Source organism: Macrosteles quadrilineatus, unplaced genomic scaffold (assembly GCF_028750875.1).
Source record: "Macrosteles quadrilineatus isolate MER2022 unplaced genomic scaffold, UCM_ALF_1.0 Scaffold_5__1_contigs__length_97177068, whole genome shotgun sequence".
Classification (NCBI taxonomy): domain Eukaryota; kingdom Metazoa; phylum Arthropoda; class Insecta; order Hemiptera; family Cicadellidae; genus Macrosteles; species Macrosteles quadrilineatus.
This window is the reverse complement of record NW_026542598.1, coordinates 31,836,834-31,859,542: the sequence shown is the minus strand read 5'-3', so window position 1 is coordinate 31,859,542 and position 22,709 is coordinate 31,836,834. Positions and strand designations below refer to the sequence as shown.

General features: G+C 34.8%; 1 protein-coding gene across 2 annotated transcripts; it reads right to left on the bottom strand.

Moving 5' to 3' along the window:
* Nucleotides 1-1,352: 1,352 nt before the first annotated feature.
* LOC128994564 (protein regulator of cytokinesis 1-like) lies at nucleotides 1,353-21,810 on the bottom strand. 2 transcript variants are annotated; one of them, XM_054419208.1, is made up of 14 exons: nucleotides 21,678-21,810; nucleotides 17,863-18,010; nucleotides 15,928-16,026; nucleotides 15,429-15,572; nucleotides 14,163-14,315; nucleotides 13,678-13,827; nucleotides 12,976-13,140; nucleotides 11,862-11,959; nucleotides 10,893-11,018; nucleotides 10,243-10,390; nucleotides 8,330-8,488; nucleotides 6,991-7,167; nucleotides 5,965-6,087; nucleotides 1,353-1,813 (listed from the first exon to the last, which is right to left on the bottom strand). In XM_054419208.1, exons 1-14 carry the CDS (start codon nucleotides 21,704-21,706, stop codon nucleotides 1,526-1,528), a joined length of 2,007 nt encoding a protein of 668 aa, XP_054275183.1. In that variant the 5' UTR covers nucleotides 21,707-21,810; the 3' UTR covers nucleotides 1,353-1,525. The 2 variants fall into 2 exon arrangements, with proteins under 2 accessions (XP_054275183.1, XP_054275184.1); XM_054419209.1 differs by having other exon boundaries at nucleotides 1,671-1,813; nucleotides 5,991-6,087.
* Nucleotides 21,811-22,709: the final 899 nt, after the last annotated feature.

The following is a 22,709-nucleotide window of genomic DNA, read 5'->3' as shown; positions in this document are numbered from 1 at the left end:
TCTGTAGTTATGGGTTATTTTCTGCAAGAAACATAACATAAAGGTTTAAATAGTAAAAAGAGTTTGACATGCGTTAGCAATATTAATCCCTATATATTTCAACAGAGCAGCAACTAAAAATGTGCGTTGAATATAACGAGATAAGCTTGAGCCGCCATCTTGTGAAGATGAGCCCATTTTGTTTGTGCCAACCTTTGTCTGTCTATAGTATTTTATCAGATTTGATTTTGATTTTTTCATGTTGTTCTACTACTATACCGTTTTCTGAGTGGTTATTCTATGTGATTTCCCAAATTTACCTTAGGGGTTGTTACTAATCTTGTTATGTTAGGTACTTTTATTTTTACTTATCGTAATGGAAAATGTCCGCAATATTCCCTCAACACCATAAATCCACCATCATCGAAAATGAACTTCAAACAAAGAATACATGTGGGGTTTCCTAGCTGCCGAATTCAGCTGCATGGTTGTTTGAACGTCGTGCGACACTTTTAATGCACTATTAAGTTTTCGTTGTCAAACTCAGCTACAATGAAAATTCCTGTACTTGATCTTTGTGTGTTGAGTTGGTGCCGAAAAAACAAATGTATTCAGCAGCTAGAAAAACCAGACGAAAATAGTATATTTGTAATAAATGGGCAAAAAAAATAAATTTTATCAACGTTGTTCATAGCTTTTATTTCTATTCTACATTAAATTTATGTGTATAAAAACAATGAGTACTATATTCTATTATTTACATTCTTTACAATATTAATAATACTAACACGACAGTACAAAGAAGGATAGTACACAGGACTCGATACTGCAATACAGTATTACAATACAGTTTCTTACTTAAACAAATACATTGCTGACAACACAGTTGACAAACACAAAAATAGTACCTAAAATAAACACATTTTACAATTGTATATTCATATAACAATACATTACAATATGTTGCATCAATTACAGTAAAATATTTTTAACAATTATTTGTAGTCAAGAAAATAAAAACAAAGAATTATTGTAAATCTTATTGCACAATACCAAAAATAAAATTATTGTTAATACAGAGTAAAAATTATGAATTTCAGCAAATATATAGGATGGAGAGGACACAGATAACTCACCTGATGAAAGGTGCAGACGAGTCAAAGAACACATAAAACACACACATAATAATACTTGATATTTCGCCTCTTTCAGAGGCTTCTTCAGAAGTAGGCCTAGATGGCAGTTACAAGAACAACTGTTAACAGTAACTGTTAACAACAGTTAAACTGTTGTTCTTGTAATTGCCATCTAGGCCTACTTCTGAAGAAGCCTCTGAAAAAGGCGAAATATCAAGTATTATTATGTGTGTGTTTTATGACTCGTCTGCAACCTTTCATCAGGTGAGTTAGCTGTGTCCTCTCCATCCTATATATTCATTTAATCCAAGCAAAATACTTTTTCCTAAAAACATAACCTTGAATATTTCAGCAGCATTTGTATCTAGATTTGTATCATGATTTGTTGACAAGATAAAGTTTTTGAAACTTCAAAATATGATTGGAAGTTTGGTTGTGGACAAAGCTGGCTTTCTTCGGGGACTCACCGGGGGAACTTGACTGGGAATTTTTGACCCTGTTGGAATCCTGAACGGGATCTTGGAGGGTGTTTTCGTGGGAGTTTTTGTGAAAGTCCTTCCCGGAGTTTTTGGAGTTCGGAAAGGGGTTGTTTTTTCCACAACTGTTCGAGTCTGGTTGAGATTTTTTGGTCTTAAAGCTCTTTGACGCTCACATCTCGTTGAGTTGTGCGCCGCATATTTAGATTTCTCAATATGCTCCTGCAACAAAAAAAAACAATTCTTTGATCAACTTTTAATCAAATCTACAATCAACGCATAGAACTCTTTTTAGGCCTAAACAGTCTTTTAACATAGTTGGATGTGGTAACCATGCTTACTTAATTTGGTTGTTAAAAACCTGTGTTTGGTTTAGTCCAAAGACCAACCCTGATATCTGTGCCAAGCACTGTCTCAGAGCTGGAAAACCAATACACTATTGTTCGTGAAGGAACAAGTTAAAAAATTGCTCTATTTTACTTTGGGTAAACAATTTTATGTTTTGAGAAGAAATATGACAATAATATCAAACAAGTATTAAAAGGAACCCTGAAGGAAGATGACCAAGGGAAGTCTACGGCAAAAATGGTGGAGCCAAATGACAGTTGATATAGAAAGAACAGGAACAACTAACGAAGACTTGGATCGAGAGGGGTATGATTGGTGCGGTGAAATACCTACATATATGGCGTTGGGAGTAAGTATGTGTTTTAAATAATTTACATGTAACAACAAATAGTTTTACAGTCACTAAATCACTAAAATGGTTTATATTACCTGTACGTCAGTGATCCTATTGTTGTCGTCTTATGCGACCGGTTTCAGGATTAAAATCCCATCATCAGGCTGTTAAAAATGTCATGTCACTCAAATTGAGGTCGTCGGTAAACACAAAAACACACACATACAATACGAAACACGAAAATACGGAATAACATTGCTACTGGCCAGTACAGGACACTACGACGCGGCACGGGTAGTTGCGTGGTCATGACTGAGGTGTCCTTGCTCCTCTCCCGTTATTTATGGAATGCCGGTGGTATTTTTGTCCTATTCTAATCGCTGCGTCATAGATAATGTTCGACTTGAAAGAGGCCTGTTCATTTAAAATGTGTTGTGGCTCATTTTTGATGGATTTGTAGATCTCGAATTCTTCTAAACAATCTAAAAACTGTCCTTTTTTAGGGTAAATATGTAAAATGTGTAGGTTATTGTCAAGGCTGGAATAATTATGGTTACTGTCTGCGAGGTGGATGGTTGTATGTGTGTGTTTTTGTGTTTACCAACGACCTCAATTTGAGTGACATGACATTTTTTTACAGCCTGATGATGGGATTTTAATCCTGAAACCGGTCGCATAAGACGACAATAGGATCACTGACGGAAAGGTAATATAAACCATTTTATTCTATAAGTGATCCTGGGCCACTAAGCATAATGAAAAAAGAAATCACTAGACATTGAAGAAACTTTGAAAAAAAACCAGACTTTTAATTTCTATGATTTATTATTTGTCCAACACTTTCAAGGTGGTCCACACTTTGGCCTTATTAGTTGTGCAGCAGGACTTTGATCGATAAATATTGCACAGGTACTATTTACACACACCAAGATCCACAGTGAAAAAAAATATTAGGAATGTTACAATGTAAATTGAAGGTACAGTAAAAATTATAGTTTAGTTACACCCCAGTTTTACAAAAAGGCCCTAAACTAAAGTCTATTTAAACTCAGGAGTAGGCGGAACCAGTCGACCTTACTAATACCCTCACCCCTTGAGTCTATTGTGCGAGTTCGGGTAGGGGCACGCGTCGTCGGCCTTTGTCGGTGAGTCATTGCTGCTGGTCCCAGTGTCAATATGCAAACTTTTTTAATTGAAAGAAAAACTTAAAACAAAGTATATCACGTGCTGTGTTTTGATCGCCTGATTATTTTGATACCAAATATGAAGGAAATCGGTTAATTTTGGGGAAGGCAAAGTGAATTAAAGTGAGAAAGTGATGGATCTGATGACGAGTTGGCCGTCCATTTGTAAATAAAAGTGTAACTACATCTGTAAGTAGATTTTTTAAATTGTTTTAAATAATGTATATTTGGGTTTTCCGTGTATTATTTTGTTATGCCTTTGCAACGTATATTTTGTGAGTTAGTTATATAATTGATATGGCTCATTTTTAATTATTGAACATAAAATTAGAAGTATTTATTAAATTTTTAACGTTTTTAGAAAATTTAAAATTGATAATTGATAAATTATAATACACAGTGCACCAACCCCGTTAAATTTTCCAATTTTAGGCCCAAATAATCAGTCTTTAACACGTTGGGTGCTGATGACGGGAATTCCCGCAATTGCTTAACATTGAAATAAATGCAACTTTTATGTTCAAACATGTCGATAGCACGAATAGTGTTAAAATTTTTGAAAAGAATACTTTGATGTCTATTTCTTTTTTTTTTGTAATAATAATATAATATAATATTAAGATGTATTTAATTTTAATAGAGTTTGTTGTCAATATCAAGTTAATGAACCAGTGTAAATAAATGCACACTGATAACAGTATAAATTTTATGTCTATATTTTAATAATGAAATTTAATGAACAAAAAACTGCCTGTCCACTGTACTGTATGGTGATATTTATTGTGTAAAGTAGTAATTAAGAGGTTGTTATAAAACTCATCAATCATTTAATCAAAGTCATTCGATAAAAAATTTATTTTATGACCATTAAACATTATTTGAAAACCATGTATACGATTTAATTATTTACTTTGCCTTCCCCAAAATTAACCGATTTCCTTCATATTTGGTATCAAAATAATCAGGCGATCAAAACACAGCACGTGATATACTTTGTTTTAAGTTTTTCTTTCAATTAAAAAAGTTTGCATATTGACACTGGGACCAGCAGCAATGACTCACCGACAAAGGCCGACGACGCGTGCCCCTACCCGAACTTGCACAATAGACTCAAGGGGTGAGGGTATTAGTACGGTCGACTGGTTCCGCCTACTCCTGAGTTTAAATAGACTTTAAACAAAATTATTCCGACTTTTTAAGCACCAAAACACAAAGCACTGAATGTTATAACATGCACATTTATAGGAGTACAATTTTATTGGACAAAAAATTCTGAAAACTTTTATTACTGCTCTTCTAGCGACATTTGAATAAGTGATACCTCCGATATCAAAGAATCTTCCTCACGTTTAACCACAAAATCCATGACTTAATCTAGGTTAAGCAAGTTGTCAGCAGAATCTATAAACAAAATTCACACATTTTTCCCGGCTTTCCCAGCTAAAAAGTACAAAATTCCCGGCGACTAATATAAGCTACTTATAAGAAAAGCCCAATAAAAGTTTTGAAAACAAATTAAAATAATGGATATTGGTAAATAATTTAAAACCCACATACGTTCATTAGCCCTTAAGGCAAATTAACTCTTATTCACTTGACAAACACTGCAAATTAATGATAAAAATTAGCATTAATGAGTTTAACATTGTGCAGTGAATAAACTTACTACTGAGCTAGACCTCCTGAAGCAGTTTCGAACTCCCGAACATAATGATTTTCGCGTTATATTTGCCGATAGTTACTTATGATTAAGTGTAAACCGGTAAAAAAACCAATAATTATTACAATTAAAATTATGTATTTCCTAAATTTAACCAAACTAAAAGTCAAATCTAAAACATCGATTCAATCCACAGTCGAGTGTTGATTGGGAATTGTATTGTCATCACGTCGTCGTGTCGTCTGTCTAGTGTCCGCTCTACTGAACAGTTCCGCCATTGCTTGCTACACGAACGCAGAAAAATACTTATTGCGATAGTTGAGCATTGAACTAGAGCTACAACGCAACCGAAGGAATCACCAAACAATAGAACTCTCAGTGGTATCACTGAATGCGAGAATTGAGAGATGTCGGCTGCCATGTGTAACGTACCAAGGGAATAGTACTTAGGAGTTTGGAACCAGGGTATTGTGGGATTGCCAATAAACGAATAAATAAATGAACATAATGATAATAGTTGAAATTCACAGAAAATCCCCGAATAAAACCATTTTCATGCATATATCCCGGTTTTTGACGGCGGTTAAAATTCACGCATAATTCCCGATTTTCTCGGTTGCTGACAACCCTGTTAAGTAGATACCCTGTAGGTTATCTAAAGTAGTTGTACATTTGGTTATGTACCTAATGCCAGATTCCAGAACGGATAGTTAGAAAAGCAGGACTGTTAGGACATTGAAAAAATGTGACGCTATAGGAACTTCTGATAAACCACTACTAATATACAAATAGCTTCCTCCATTTCATATTTTTTAATCACATGTCTCCTGTTAGTTAACACGCCCACCTGAAACGACTCATATGACAGACTACCGTTTTGTGGAGTGCTCGCGGCTGGCATTCGGTTTTTCCTCGGAGTTGGAGTAGTGAGGTAGGCTCTTACTCCCGCTGTGTTCTCTTCTTTGCGTACCTAGAAACCAAACAAATTTGTTACTAAAATTCTATCAAATAGTAATTTCTTATACAATAGATTTTGGGAAAATGTTATATAATTGCTGCCGCAGGAGTATTTTATTGCAATTGTGATTTTCTTTAGTTCTATTCTGCAGTCAAAAAGTCATCTCCAGACTTTGGAAGATGTCATAACCACTTCTTCAGAAAGTCATCCATTGACTCCTTACATTCTTACAATAATTAAGAGGAAAAAGTAGGCCTACAACTATTGTGCTTTTCTTGATTGTTTGTCAGCCAGTTGAACCATTGGATACTATTTATTTATTTATTCATTTTAAAATACCAACGGTATACCCATTTTACATTTTTTAAACTCAAGTAACATCCCATATGGACCAGCTGTTGCCAATTTTTTATAAAAAAAGAACAATTGAGTGAGTCAGTCAAAGAATGTGTGTGCCAAAATTTCTTTTTTCTACCTTATTTTCTGTTGCTAACATAAACATAGTTGATGGATCATAATAGTTGCTGTAGCTCACAATAAGTTGTTTGATCAGTTTGACTTGGTAATAAAGTTCATGTATTTGACAGTATTTGGTAATTTACACCACAATCTGTCGGTGGCTGGCATAAACTACAACGATTTAGATTCAAAACTGGCAACAACTTCAACATGGAGATGAAATGTCTAGTTGTAGCCAAAGGTTGAGCGTAAACACTCAAGGGCATAAGTTACTGAAGAAGTGATTATGACATCTTCCAAAGTCTGGAGATGACTTTTTGATGGGTCAAATCAAAACTAGTTGCGGCACTAAGCAACTATTAGACTATGAAAAGCAGATATAAATTTTGTTATCATTTTAGTTCCAGGGTATAAGAATTAACATATGAACAAAATACATTACAACAATCAACTAACCAAGGTTCCTTTGCATGAGGAGGCAGTAGATGTTGACTTTGACGATGATGAAGCAGTTTCAATCCTCCTTGCTTTTGTTTGGTCTTGTGGAGTCACCGCGGCTCGTCGCTTTACTCCCGCCATGGTCTGATGTCCGACTCGAGATTTCATTAAGTTGTCAGCATTATTTGCTGCTTTCTGAAAAGTTTCAAAAACAATATCTGTGAGTATAGGACAGTGAGGAAACACTCTGTAGCACATCCTTATTGAATAATGATTCTTACAACTGCAGTTTTAGATTTTTAAACTGTTTATGTAAGTGAATAGGAGAATCGGCGATGATTCGGAAAGTTGAAGTTCAGATAAAATTGGAGTTCTACTGTACTATTGTAAAAAAACTTGTAAAATTATAGCTTTCTATAAGCTAAAACACATGCCTACATGACATTGTCAATTTTCCATCAAATGCAGCCAGTTAAAGCAATGAATGACCTTCGATTGTAAACAAATACAGTTTGTTTTAACCGACCTTGCTTTGAAAGCAGTTCGGTTTAACCGCTGCTTTCTTTCTAGGAATCTCGGCATTTCATCCGCTCCCACGCTGGTCGATGAGAACTGAACCATACGCTTATCTCCACAGGATATGACTAAGAATCATTATTTTGTATTGATCACAAAAAATATAGCATGTTGTCAGTTTGTCATCATCCTTCGTAGCGCGAGCACATCTGATCTGATTTGTTACCGGTATCTGTGAGGCAAGTTTATAACGTCGTAAAGTGCGTTACGTTTTTGAGAACTGATTATCTCATCACTGAAGTAAACAAACATTGCAACTTGTTGGGAGGGCAGGGAAGGGGGGTTAACAACTCCAAGGTCAAGATAAATTTTGTGCCTTGAGCCTCCAGTGAGAGGTTATAAATAAACATCCTGTCTTGTAACAAAATGGTTGCTTGTATCTTTAATTTTAACAAAAGATTCTGTACTGTATTACGATGGATTTGGAAAGCATCAATAATTAATACTTTACAGTACTAATGTTATTAAAATAGGAATTTTTATTGATTCTTGCCTAGTACTACAATATATTCCACTGAAAGTAGGCCTATTTGACTTAACCGTGTTTTGTGTTTATTTGTGACTTTTCTATCAATACGAAAAAGGAGATAAGAGTAGTTTATTTTATAAATAATACAAGTATAACTTCAAAATAATGATTATATAATTCCAAATGAATAGCACTTCATTATGTTATGATTTTAGGGTTTGCCCGTTTTAACCGACCTTTTGAGTTATACGACCTAGGTCAGGTCCCATTAGGGTCGGTTAAGAGGGGGTCTACTGTACATGTTTCACTTACCCGTAGAACTCTCTCAGTTTGTTTGGTGCTCTCTCTTTCAAGCTCCTTCATTTCAATTGTGAGCTCCAGAGGCTCACCATAGTACAAGAAGTCACGGCCAGTTTCTTCCTTGTACGACTGAAGACGTGCCATAAGCTTGGCCTTGACAGCAGGTACTTTCTAGAAAGTTCAAATATGTCACAGTGTTTCCACACAACCAAAACACGGATATCGCTCAGGGGTCGAGAAAATCTTGCTTTATATTGCTTTTATGAATAATCTCCTTAGTCCCGAATGAATGTTAAAAAATCCAATTCTATCGCGTGTGATCTTTGATGTATGCAAAATAGCTCTTTTAACATTGTTACAGTACTTTGCAAAATTTTAAATAATTTCGGGTTAGTATGTACTTTGTATCTGGACAGCAATGAATTTAAGATTATCAATAAATAAAGCATCAGAACCTAAAATGCTGTTTCATTCCACATCACATTTTAATCCCACACATGGTTTAAAAATCCAATTTTTCTTGTAAAATACTTTGTTTGAAAACAATGGTACCATATACCGGGTGTGGCAAAAGCCAGCGTACCGCTGCAGACCCGGTGAGCGCATTGTTTATCTCTCGCGCTATTTTTATCTCTTACTTTCACTCCATATCTGGTTTAATGTGATATCATGTTTTATTTTGCCTTAGTTTATTCTTTATCGAGGGTTTTTTTTGTGTCAGTATTCTGCCTGTGGCTGTGAATTGAAGTTGGTGAGTGAGGTGCTTGTTCTATTAACTTCTATACATTAGTGTTTATAATTATAAATCGCAAACAATCTATAGAGTATTTCTTTTGAAAAATTGATCGTGATTATACAGATGTTATTGCAGCATACGAACAACAGTTTCCTGGAACACAACCTCCTAAACGTGTTTTTCGGAAAAACCTCAAAGTTTAGAACATTTAAATAAAAGAATTGATAACGGAACATTTTGATATTCTATTCACAACACAACTATATAAAGGAATTTGCAAATCAATCTTGGAATGGTACTACATGTGTATAGACAATGCAGGTGGTCACTTTGAGCAGCTTATCTAACAGTTACTTACAATAATAGTTTAGCTGCAATTTCGGTACGCTGACTTTTGCTGCACCCTGTAGTTCAACATTATTCTAGGTAAAAACATCTGGCTATGTATTGTTTGAATGAATCATCTTTATCTTTATATTATATCCAATAAAAAAATAGATTGACCCCTTTCCGCAAAAACCTAATCACAGATGCAATCAATACTTTAAGAGAATGTTGATTTTCCACATAGTTTTTGGCTACTAAGACGAGACTAACTGCCACATAGATGTGGGAACATAGACAAAAAGAGTTAAATATAGACCGTCAGCCGTGCTGCGGTTACCATGGTTACCATAAGTTCCGGCGCACACCGCTGTAGTTTACGTAGCGCGTACGCTGTAACTACCGTGGCGATCCCAGCGGTGTGCGCCAGAACCAATGGTAACCGCAACACAGCTGACGGTCTATATTTAACTCTTTTTGTCTATGGTGGGAACCAGCTACAGGGTGTCCACAGGACTAACTTTTTATCATTCCGGAGTTCCCGTTGTGTGTACACCCTGGGCAGTAGTGGTGGATGAAGTAAAGAAAATAGTACTGGTGTAAGAATCAAACTAGCTCACTCGTGTACAGAGAACTTAGAGATATTAATTTACAAACAGCCCATGTATAATTAACACACTTTGCCAGTAATGTTGTCAATCAGTGCTTTTGAAATTAGTTGAAACTCCAGCTTACAAAAAGTGGTAACAGATTATCCAGGACTTCTAATAGGTAAGTTGTCAATAGGTACAATAGTTCATGGTTACAATAGTTAATAGTAGGAAAGTAGTCTGAGATTTACTATGAATACATTATTATAACATACCTTTTGAAGCAGCTTTCTTTCTTTTTCTTCTTTTAGAAGGCAGCCCCCACGGTTATTGAAGAGACGATCTTTGTTGTTGGCTTGCTCTTCTAGATGCAACAACAGATCCCAAAGTTCTCTATGCTCTTCTGCCAACTCAAATATCCGCCTATAAATCAAATATTTAATTATTTGACCGTTCCCAAAATATTTTACGAATAAGTTTGTAAAATTTCTACAAAATTAATTTTGTAAGTACCCTAACCAGTGGAGTAAATTTGAATAATTTACCGCTGTACTACAAAACATTATGACCGGTAAAGATTTTCCAAAAATAAATTACTGAGTTTTAAAAATAGGTCAATCTTACATTTTTGCTATCACTTACTTGTAGACAAGCCCGGGGTTGGAACAATAGTTATGACTTATGAGTACTACCATTACCTAAGAAAATATTTTATTATGCATTTTATTAAATAAAATTTGTCTGTAAGATACATTCTGTATACATTTAAAAATTGGACCTTGATGTAGGCCTGGCTATACTACTGTAATTTATTTTAATATAACTTTACTAAAAAAACTCTAAATCTGTAAAAAAAGACAAAATATTTATTATCATCTTAAATTGAGAACAAGTGAATAAAAAGTGTTCAAATTGAAAAACTTACTTGCAGTTTTCGTAATAGTTTTCCAGCTTTTCAATCTCCAGCTCATGTATCTCAAGGACTTCTTCGGACAGTCTGGTGGCGTGGAACGGCTTAAACTCATCTATCTGTTCTTCAGAGTAGCAACACCTAGAATAGTTGGATTATATGTTCAATTAGTTGTTCCAACTAATCATTTTGAAAGTAAAACAGTTGTGTTAGTAAAAAGTGGCCTATTGTATTTTGAGTTGTACTGTAGTGTAGTAATTTATTTGAACCAACCTATTTTTTCAAGTTCTTTGACTAACTGTCTTTGTAGTCTTAAATTGATATAATTGAACTTACATCACCCAAGTTTTTACAGTTCTGAGATGTGGGTTTTGAAAATGAACAATACAACCTTTCACAGGTCTGTGGTTTGCTTGTGATGCGCTATGGGTCCGATAGATAATTGAACCTTTCTCCCTACCTTGCAGGGTAATTTATCTCTTTCTTGGGCCCCTAACAAACCTAAAACCTCTTGTGCCTCGAAGTCCATTAACTAAAGCGGCCCTGACCTTTCATTAGCTTTGTTCACATCACGGATTTTCTGGATTTTGTAATTTATAGGTTTAACAGGCTTACTTCCCTGACAAAATTTGATGAAAACACACAAATAAATACAGATTTCTTGGAGCCTCAATAGAAGAGTTTTGAATGCAAGGTAAATGAGGCAGCCAACCTCTTAAAATAAAAAGTAAAATCCTAACCACTACAGTCTTAAAAACCTTGGTCAAAAGCCATTTTACAAAAAAAATGTTTGAATTTAGTTAATTTTCAAATGATTTTATTTTACACTAGGCCTATCCTACATCTGATTGTAATCGTTACTCGTAAATCCTAATTATGCTCTGTGTTTATTTTATGGTAAACGATGTAAATACTTAAAGTTCTACAATCAATGGTAGTATAAGCTGGAAGCTGGTTTTTGCATCAGATTCAAAATAAACTCACTTTTTCCACAGTTCAGTAAGCATTGTCCGGCTGTTGGCAATCAATTCCTTCAAGTTGCTCTTTCTTTCATCCTTCAGTGATTTCAACTTCTCCTTCAGCTGCAACCAAACAGTCAATTACATTACACACACATTACATTACTTTAATGAATAGAAACAATACATTTAACACTAAATAAAGCTTACTACTACATTCACATGACGTAAATGATTCATGTTTGTGACAGCTTTCATTTTTGTAAGTTTTTCCACTTTCTTTTTTAACCTCCACTGAATGTCACCATACCGATCTGTGTGTTGAGCTAAAGACAGTGTAGGACTGTTACTGTAAAAATCTCTTAGGCAAGCCAAAGTAAAAAGAATGATATTAACTGCAAAGGTCCATGAGGCCCTAAATTTGTAATGTTTATTGTCATTTTATAGTGCAGAGGGCTCGTTCCAAACCAGCATTGTTACACGTTACTAAAGTAGAGGTAGCCTACTACATTAATAAAGTACTGTATCAACAAATCTGGTTTACGTTTAAGAAAAGTAATGCATATAAAATTAGTTTAAATTCCATTGTACAGAACAGTCCCAGAAACTCGCTTTAATGTAGATTTGAGGATTGCAGAGTTTGAGGAATGCCGTATTACTGAGAAAAAGGACCAAAAATAAAAACTGAGACTTGATATTGTAAATTTTTCTTTTTCATCATCAGATACTGAATAAAAAATCAACAAATAATTGAAATACATCAACTTTAATTTTCCAATAATATACCTGACTTTTATTTTACCAAAAATGCAAGTTATGATGCTGACTGTCGCTCGCTCTGGTCATCAGGAATGAGTGACATAAATCCTGTAATGTTCAGTATCGTCAGGCCCAGATGACAGTGACGATTTACTGTTTGATTATTGAGCTTTCCAAAATTCTTTAGTTAGCCAACACAGTCGCTCCCAGAGATGTAAATAACACTGGCGTAGGGATATGTGCTAACATTTTATGGGATCACCAAGAAATCTTGACTGTTTGATTATCAGCTACTGAGTTCGTGGGACTGTACTGATATTTTTATTTTTCTAAAAAAAGACAATGATGTGTCTACTAAGTAACAAAACAACCATACATACTCTATTAATCACTGCTTCAGTGAATCCACTATTTTCAGAAAGGAATTCCCTTATTTCACTGTAGTCTTTAAACATCTTCTTAGAGAGAATGTCGATTTGATCTCTAAGACGTTGTGATTCTGCCATCAAATCGTCCTTCTTCTTTCTAAACGTTGCTACAGATTTCTGAAAATCAGACATTACAAGATGTAAATAGAAACACAGACATGCGGAGTAATTTTTTTTTTTTATTTATGTTACACTTGCTTTTGGCATGAAAAGGAACTTAAGGATGCGTAGCAGATTTTATAAGTGAACGACGTTGTGTATGTTGAATGTAAATCCTCAAAATATTACTGTAATTGTCATTTAAGTTCATCACAACTGTATGTCTTGGTGAATCAATCCAAGTCGCTATGAATCCTTAGACAAGATCATCTAAATTAGGTTTAAACTTTGGATAGTATTGCATAATATTGTCTGAAATTACTCTAGCATCAAAACACACGGAGACACATAATAAATTTGCATTCTTACAGACACTACTAGATGTTAGGATCCACAGAAATTAAAATTTTACGGCTCCTAGGATTTTCTAAATATATTCTTACTACCAATCAGCCAGCGATGACAGATTTCAGTCATCCAAAGGCACTGGATGTGAAAACAAACAAACATCAAAACTGATATTCTATTCTTAGAGTTGTAGACCCAGGAAATTACCTGCAATATCTTCAAATTTTGGGTTGTCATAGCAAGCTGAGCTTGACCAAATGCAAATAGCTCCCTTTGATTGAATGGAGCAATGTTACATTCTTCCATGACCTCACGGAGTTCAGCTTTTGCTTCCTCAAAGTCATATTCAAGTTGTTCCTGTAACAAAAGCAGTATATATACAAGCAGGTAGAAGAATGGTCTCTGAGTGAAATCTCTTCAACCTACGCTGGTCTAGCACGGGACTTCGGTCTTTGAGTTTGCGGGTTCAAATACCGCCACATCACCAATGGATTTTATCCAAGTGATAATGCCGCAACCCTTAGGTCTAGCCTGAAATAATGTGAAAACAATCCCGAGCGTCCTATGACGAAATATCAGTTTTATGTTTTCTTTTCGTGTGTTTCTATTAGTCTTTGGACTTTAATTCTCTCTGGTAAACTAGGTTAAAACTCTATTACTTTAAAAAAAAATCCTTTTAAAATGATACTTACCTTTAGCTGTTCCAAGTCTTGAATCCTCTTTTTGAACTCTGTCATATCACTCGCAGTAGGAACATAGTGGCCCATTTGAGGGCTTCCACTATGAGGTAGTTCCACCTTGGACTTAGGTGTTTCCATGTCCAAAACTGCACACAGCTCGGCTTCCTGAAACATAGCACCATTTTAAGGATTAAAAATTATTAAGTAGCCTAATTAAGTCTTTTACTCAAAAGTACAATCAAGTTAAGATGCCTAAGATGAATGAATGAGAACAGTTTATTCCAAGAAACATTGGCTACAGATCTCAGTTGTGCTAATATTAATGGAGTGTGTAAGACAGTTATGCACATTTTTGTACAACAGATAAAACGGGGTACTATTTTTGTTTTATATTTTTTCAATGAAATTGTCAGTTCAATTAAACTTACATATTTATCAACAGGAAAATGAGATTCTTATGCAGGGGGTAGTTAAGTCTTATTTTGAAGTTAGACTTGACTCATTATACAACCTGTGCGGTTCGTGTGGGACTACTAGGCTATAGAATTCAAATGGAAATAAATAAGACAATTCACATTTTTGCACGGTTAATGGGTTACGGTAATATAATTTAGAACATACATCAAATTGATACAAATCAGAATTTACATAATAAAATCATAGGCCTACTACAAAATCAGACCATTCCATTATAATAGGCAAGAATAACTTATTTTATGCTTGTCCTGTGAAGTGTTGAACCAATATTGCAAGAAACACTTTTAACGGTAGACATATTGAGAGAGAATATAAAACAGAAACAGATGATGTAGCACAGAGAGTGCTGAGCTGAAGTAAACAATCAGTGTTCAGGAAAATGTGTCTTCCTTCCAAACTTGCGGGAACAGCCACTTATCTTAGTCCATGATTGGCTATCCCTCTGAAGCGCCCACCTAATTTTAGCTACCTATATTTCAGGTTGTCACAATGTACCTCTTAGTGCTCGATCACAAGGAGGATCAGATAACGGAAGGTTGGATAGCTAGATCAGCTAATCTAGACTCTACTGTAATCATTTCATGAACACGCATTATCAAAAAAGTTAGTGGCCTCTTTTAAGCCTGTAATGCTTGTCCATACAACCCTCAAGCGTGTGTGTAGAACGTATCCAGCAAAACAAGGGATAATCCAGTACAGTGCTTGAGTGAAACTAATAGAATTTAGTGGTGGAAGCCAGGACATCCTGCTGGATTTGCTGTGCTACCGACTCACCACATTTGCTGAAGAACGAGCACTTACCTTGGTCTGAAGTTGAAAATACTCTTTGAGCGTTTCCTTCTTCAGCTCCTGGTAGGAGTCTAGGAGAGACTGAAGCTGCTCCTCCATCTGCACCAGAGGTATGTTGTTGGACACTCTGCACACACGCTGCTCCAGCCCCAGGACCTACGATGCACAACTCCACGTTAATACAAGACATTTGCAGTCATTGAATATTAGATACCATTGGCTTTGGATAAGAGGTATATCTCACCTATATGGAATGGATATCTCATCTATATGGACCCGCAGATATTGAAATAGAACCATTGCAACTCAAGACATTCCATCCACCTGTTTTTATCATATCATGTTTTGTGCTAATTATCATAAAAATGGTGTTAAATTCATTGCAACATTGCAAAGTATTACAATCTCCAAATATAATTTACAAAGACATGAAAAAGTCCACTTAGCTAATCAGGAGTTAAAGGAAACAAATTCAATCTAAAAAGTTTGTGGTTAAGTTACTTAAACTTACTCTCTCCAGGCGAACAGCTTCTTGCCCAACGACCTCAATATTCTTGAGACATTCATTTCTTATATCGCTTAGCTTCAAAGACTGTTGTTTCCAGAAGTCCTAAAACCAATTGAAAACATATGGTTGAATGAGCTAACTCTTAATTGAACGGAACCATAGACAAAAAGAATTAAATATAGACTGTCAGCCGTGCAGTGGTTACCATAGGTTCTGGCGCACACCGCTGGGAGCGCCCGTGTAGTTACGTGGCGCGTAGGCCGTAACTACACGGCGCTACCAGCGGTGTGCGCCTGGACCTATGGTAACCGCAGCACAGCTGACGGTCTATATCTAACTATTTTTGTCTATGGTGGAACTAAGCGAAGCTCTTTGGGATCAACTTCAATGCAATCTTTATAACACAATCTCAATAACGGCTGAACATATTTTAGCCAAACTTACCAAGGTTTGTTTTGTCAAATGTTTGGATGGTTTAGACTTAACCAATTTCAATTTGTTATAATGCCTATATAATTTTAAAGTAGGTAACTCAAAGTTTTAAAATTTTAACATTGGTCTAATGGGATGCCATGATGGTTACAAAATAACAACGTAAATGTAAAATAAACAAAGAATCATACTGTATGTTAAATAAAATCAAGCCACGACTTAAACACAGTACAATGGAACAAAATTTGCATGATGACAACTGATCGAATACCACAGAGAAAGTCTTAGATTTACATTTAAGTCGCAATTTGGAAACGACCACTGATCGAATAGGTACAGTCATAGATAAAACATACTTTCTAAAGTACATCAACAGATTTGATTTACGTAGCTAAATAAGGTTATAACAATAACATTTAATCTTAAACAGGTCCACGACATAGGAAGTGGTGAAGGAAGTAGTAAAGGCGAGTAGTGCGAAGTGTGGGAAACGATTATGGTGTGGTAGTTAGATAATTGTATCTAAAATACTAAAATGCTATGGGAAGGGAGGGAAACAGGTCTACGACGTAGGAAGTGGTGAAGGAAGTTAGTTAGTAAAGGCGAGTAGTGTGAAGTGTGGGAAACGTTTATGGCGTGGCAGTTAGATAATTGTATCTAAAATACTAAAATGCTATGGGAAGGGGGGAAACAAGTCCCCACGACGTAGGAAGTTGTGAAGGAAGTAGTAAAAGCTAGCAGTGCAGAGTGTGGGAACATTTGAATTTTGTATTATATTTATAAACATTCGTTTTATTTATTGCTTTGGGGTATTAAAAATCATGAAACATGATTGTTCTACTTAACTGGCTTTCATTGCTATGAAATCAATCGTAGTATAGTTTTACGCCACACTAAACTGGTTTCACAAACTTCCCACGCAAGGATTTAGTCCAGAAAACAGCTGTTTGCCGCCAGCTAATCAAATAGGGTTTCATTACATACTACTGTACTGTAATGAGTTTTTACCGGACACCAACCAGCTGATATTTGGCAATGAGTGGTTATTTAAACAAAAACATAACCTCTCTTAGAGGTTTCGAGTAGTGATTGTTCGTAATTTAGTCGGTAGTAATTTGTACCAGCGGTTTTTTATTGTTAAGTTAGCTAAGAGTAGTATGGCGTAAAATATTTAACCTCACTTGTCTAAAATGTGTTTACCGGAGTCGTATTCGTATGGTAATCCCGCACTCAACTTCGTCTCCCATGGGAACGACCGTACTTGTCCGGTATACACATATATTTTCAGTACTAGTAACATAATATAGGCCTACTATTATATCAAACAATTAATTTGAAGAAAAAAAACATGTTTGAATGAAACTGTTTTGGAATGACACAGATTAAAACCTACAAAGTATAACAATTCTCATAGATTGTGTGGGCCTGTTTCAAACTTAATTGCCATAAATTAATAAAATAATCTCAAATTTCAGCTTGCTATGGTGAGTTTTAATTAAAACTTACCTCCAGACATTTTGCAAGTTCTGATGTAAGTTCTTTCACAACTCCCTCTGAGCTGGTTCCATAAATAGTTTCCCACTCCTGTACAATATCTTTTAAAGAATTATGTACTACTTCATCAATGGTCTCTTTTATTTCGTCAAACTGTTGTCTAAAACAAAACAAAAACCTATGAAAAAACATCTTATGAGAATTGTTTAGCCTACGGTAAAATCAATCATAAGTTTAACATGAGTTAAACCTACAATTCAAGCAATAGGGTCCTTTTAAGAAGAATCTTTTGGACACTGTTCTGTGGCGGTTGGGTCAGGTAAGTTTGGCTTAGTTTAACGTACGGTACCCTAGCTTATGATAATAACAGACAAGGTACCGGTAGCCTAACATTTAGGCCTATATTAAAAAAGTTTATAGGGCAATTCCACGGTGTCGGACGTAGATTTCAGACACATTTTTCTGCTATTTTAATGCTTTAAAATTACTTTTTGTAAAAAACCTTAATCTTTAGTATTTTTATTTGAAAGAACAGTTCTTTAAGAACATTTTCATATGTAACATTTTTTAAATTTTAAAATCTTTAATGGCTAAAAAAAATTTTTTCTGCGGTGTCGGACGTAGAGTGCACAAAATCGATATTTCTTTTTTCCTTATTTGACTTTAAAAAACTGTGAATTTTAAAGAGATAAAACAACAGAAAAAATCATGGATGTAAAGAAACTTATTAGCTTTAAAAAGAGCCTAGGTTCAAGTTTTTTGGTTCAATAGTTTTGACAAAAAAAAAAAATCTCCTACGGTGTCGGACGTAGAATTTTTGGTGTCGGACGTAGGTTGTGTGATTTTTTTTAGATTTACAAATAATAGGTAGTAATTAAATGTAAAAAAAAGTTCACAATTTTATATGAACCCTTTTAAACATTTATTCATGCATTTAAATGAGCCTGAGCAAATAAAATTACTAAAATCCTCTATACCTGGGTTTAAAATATTTAAATTTCGAACATTTACGTTGCACAATATGGTTTGACATTTTACCTTCAGGGAAAAAGTAAAAGACTGATAAACACTTTACATCTTTTATTAGATATTTTGCTTATTTAACTTAAAAAAGTTACAGCTTCTTAATTCCTACAAATTACCCATTCTCTACAAATTAGTCTCTTTAAAAAAAATAATGAAATGAAAAATTCATGGGCACTTTGGGTTATATGCCTAAAAGTAAGACATGAGAAAATGTGTTCAAGGGAGCACATCTGGAAGTGGACCGATGATACTTTTAAATTTATAGTGGTCTCTTGTTCCTCCGTAAGGTTCAGGAGGCTCAATTTTCTTCACAATGTCTTTGGCTTTGTACATAATACAGTCTTCATCAGTTGGCCAGAAATAGTATGCACCTGACTTGGAGCAATGCATTACTTTCACTTTGGCTTCATTTTGTTCAACACACTGTACTTCACCTGGATAGTAATCATTATCGTATTTAACCACAACCCAGTCTTTTTGAGGCACTAAATCCTGAAGGTTTAGGTCATTTCAATTTAAAGATGTTTTTTTCTTGCTGTAAATGTAGTGTGCAGAGAAACAATGTTGCCAAATTGCGAACTTTCTGGCATGCTATTATATTTTCATAGGTAATGTGTACACTTAAACGTTTATTGGTTTCCCATCATGTTAGCCTATATGGGTTTTGTTTAAATATTTTAAAACACAGTTTAGGAGATTTAATAATCAGTTGTAGCAAATGTTATATATTTTTTTTTACTTTTGAAGCTTACAAAAACTTATAAATTTGGGTGATATGTTTTTATTTATGTTTAACAATGGGGGTGTGGGATAAATTTTACATCTAACTAAACTGAAAGGTTCCTTAGTGCAGGTTAATTGAGTACTATGATAAAAACTCAACTTAGGGTTTTATAGTACTGTATATGCAGCATGTTACGGTATTTAACATACACTACCCAATTTTAGTACTTTTTTGGTGTCGGACGTAGGAAATATTTTCTACGTCCGACACCATGATTAAAAAAAAACCATACATGATAGACTTTTTTCCAAACATGGATCATTTAGACCTATGTAAACTTGCTTTGCATACTAGTTTTCAAGCTTTAAAAAAAATCCCTCTAGCCACAGTAAAACTAAACGTACATTTTTGGTGTCGGACGTAGAATTTAATCTTTCTTAATGTTAAACATCTGTAGGGTGGACAGAAAACCTTTTTCTTAATTCTAAATTGCATTAATATTTAGCTTTACTCTTAAACTATCAAAAAAATAATTCATAAGGCTTATTTGAGTAAATTTTGTTTGTTGGTTATGAAAATAACCAACATGGTTGTAAATCGGAGTGAAAAAAAAAAAACGGTAGTCTATAAAAAAACATGTATATATTTTTTTTTTTTTTTTTTTTTTTTTTGTAACCAATGTTATGAGTGGAAAGCTACACTAACGAGCTTTCCAAAAATGTATAACAGTAATGGGTTTGATAAAGTTGACAAAAAAGTATAGAGGTTGACCATTTTATGGAATTGCCCTATATGTTTTGAGGGCTGCACTTTACTTTAGGTCCTACACTCATTCGAATGAAAATATCGATCGATATATCGATTGTTTCATTCGATATATCGTTTGGTTGGTTAACCAAACCTACCGGTAACTAACCAAACAATATATCACATGAAACAATCGAAATATCGATATTTTCATTTGAATGAGTGTAGGACCTAAAGTAAAGCACAGCCCTAAGTTAAACTGATCCTAACTAAGTTAACCCTTAGAGTGCCAGGCGAGAAATAAAAGTAACGCTCAAAAAATGCCGATGATTTTTCCCTAAGGTCGCGCTAAAAATGCCGAGCGCGATCTGGCGATTTTTAGGTTAAAATTTCGTAAAAATCGAATTTTCGATATTTCGACCAACGAAAATTGATGTATCGCATCTAGTAACTTTCGACTCAATGTTAATATATGGGTTAAAAGAATCCGAGTATCCATTCGGTTGTTATGACAACTGTTCGATCATTACGAAACGTCCAGTCAGCCGGACGTTGGCACTTTTGGCTCGTTCTAAAATCGTCCGGTCGGCCGGACGTCGGCACTTTTGGCTCGTTTTAAAAACGTCCGGTTCCCCGGACGTTGGCACTCAAAGGGTTAACCTGACCTAGGCCCATGCTAAGAGGCAAATGTTGTAAAAAAAAAACAATATGGCCTATCAAACCAAATAAAAATCTATATACAATATTGATATTTAAGCTGTTTAATAGCTTGATTACTGATAATGGTAGGCCTAGCTTTAAAAATATCACAAGTTCTATGTGGGAATCTAGCCAATCCAAACCAGACATGGGCCTTTTAATTATAGTAATACCAGAAACAAAAGAACCCTGGGCCATTTCGAGCCGCGCAGGTTTGAATGGTACGCCACATCTACCGGCACGTGATCTTTTCGTTTCTGCGCAGGTTTTGTTCTTGGGATGTCTATAGTTGCTCTTAGCCTACTTGTTTTAACCAGGTCTATGCATGATTTAGGCTAATTTTGTTTAAACCTGATAATACATGTTTCTACATGATCTTGAGCCCAGACCAGTTCATTAATGTGTTTCAAGCTAACAACAACAACTACCTTAATTGAAATCAAGGTTGTCAGCAATTGAAATAGCCTTGGCCTATTATAGGCTATTGGTTTTTCCATGTACATATTTTTATTATAGTGATAAATAAAAGTTTGGTAACTCAGAGTTGGGAACTCACACCATCATTCTGTTCCCTCCAATAAATTCGTCAACGTTTTTACGGACGGTAATGAAATAAACAAAGAAAACTTACGGGTTCGGCGATTTACAGTAATCACCCATGTTTCTGTTTCACTTATAACTTTAGGTTTTGAACCTATTTACTGAGTTGAGTAGGAATAAACTTCCGCACAAAACACATTCAAATAAATCTTTTAACTTTAACGGTATTCCGCCGTTCAATCGGTTCGGGTGTTGACGGTTTGTCAGGTTTTAAAACTAAATGAAATGGCTCGTTCCTCGTTCTCATTGGATGGTTTGGCTCCTACTCTTTTTTTCTAAGATAACATTTGCACTGTTATATGTTTATCTATGAAGCTGCAGTGTTTGTATGATATGTGATTTTCTATGAACGTGTTATTTGTTTAACACTGAAGGCTCCATTTAATTTAGTGTTAAACGTTAAACCCAAATAAATGACATGCATTTGATATAGGAAAATTAGGGGTTTTGTTATTTAAACAAAAACTAAAAAAGATACGAAGTATTTTTGTGTAAATTACAAAGTTATTAAGATTTAAAAAGACTATAAAATGATGTGTCACTTGGCTATTTAAAAGATATCTTTCTGATATGTTGCTATTTAAAAACTTTAAGCAATGAGCATTTGCAAATTTTTAAAAATATTTCTTTTAATTGTTATTATTTAAAATAACCGTTACTTGTAGCATATCACAGTCACGGCCATCTTTAACTACAGGCCGCGGCCTAGTAGGATTGGCAACGTCGCAATTGGTGTTGTCTAGAGCCAGAAGTCCCATAAGATAACATGGCAGACAGGTGACACCAGCTCATTATTGATTGAAAATAAAACATATAGAACTGAAAACAAAAACAATATTTAAGTTGAAAATCAATGTGTTTACTTAAAAAGTGGAGTCAATATTTTCATAGCCCGGCAACCAAGCTTTCGTGTTCTTCAAAAAAACACAAATTACCATTAGCTGAACCCACTGAGTATACTATACGAGCCTATCGAAAATATAAAATAAATGGGATCCCTTCAAGTAGGTAACCTTTCAAACTGGTGAAGGGACCTACCTGCCCGATATTGAAATCGGTCAGG

Bases quoted from the DNA above. Each gene is read 5' to 3' on its own strand.
- LOC128994564 (XM_054419208.1), bottom strand. From the start codon at position 21,706: ATGGGTGATTACTGTAAATCGCCGAACCC. The intron at 16,027-17,862 runs GTAAGTTTTAAT...AATTGGTTTTAG, and splicing joins AACTTGCAAAATGTCTGGAG to GACTTCTGGAAACAACAGTC. The intron at 13,141-13,677 runs GTAATTTCCTGG...TCTGATTTTCAG, and splicing joins AAAATTTGAAGATATTGCAG to AAATCTGTAGCAACGTTTAG.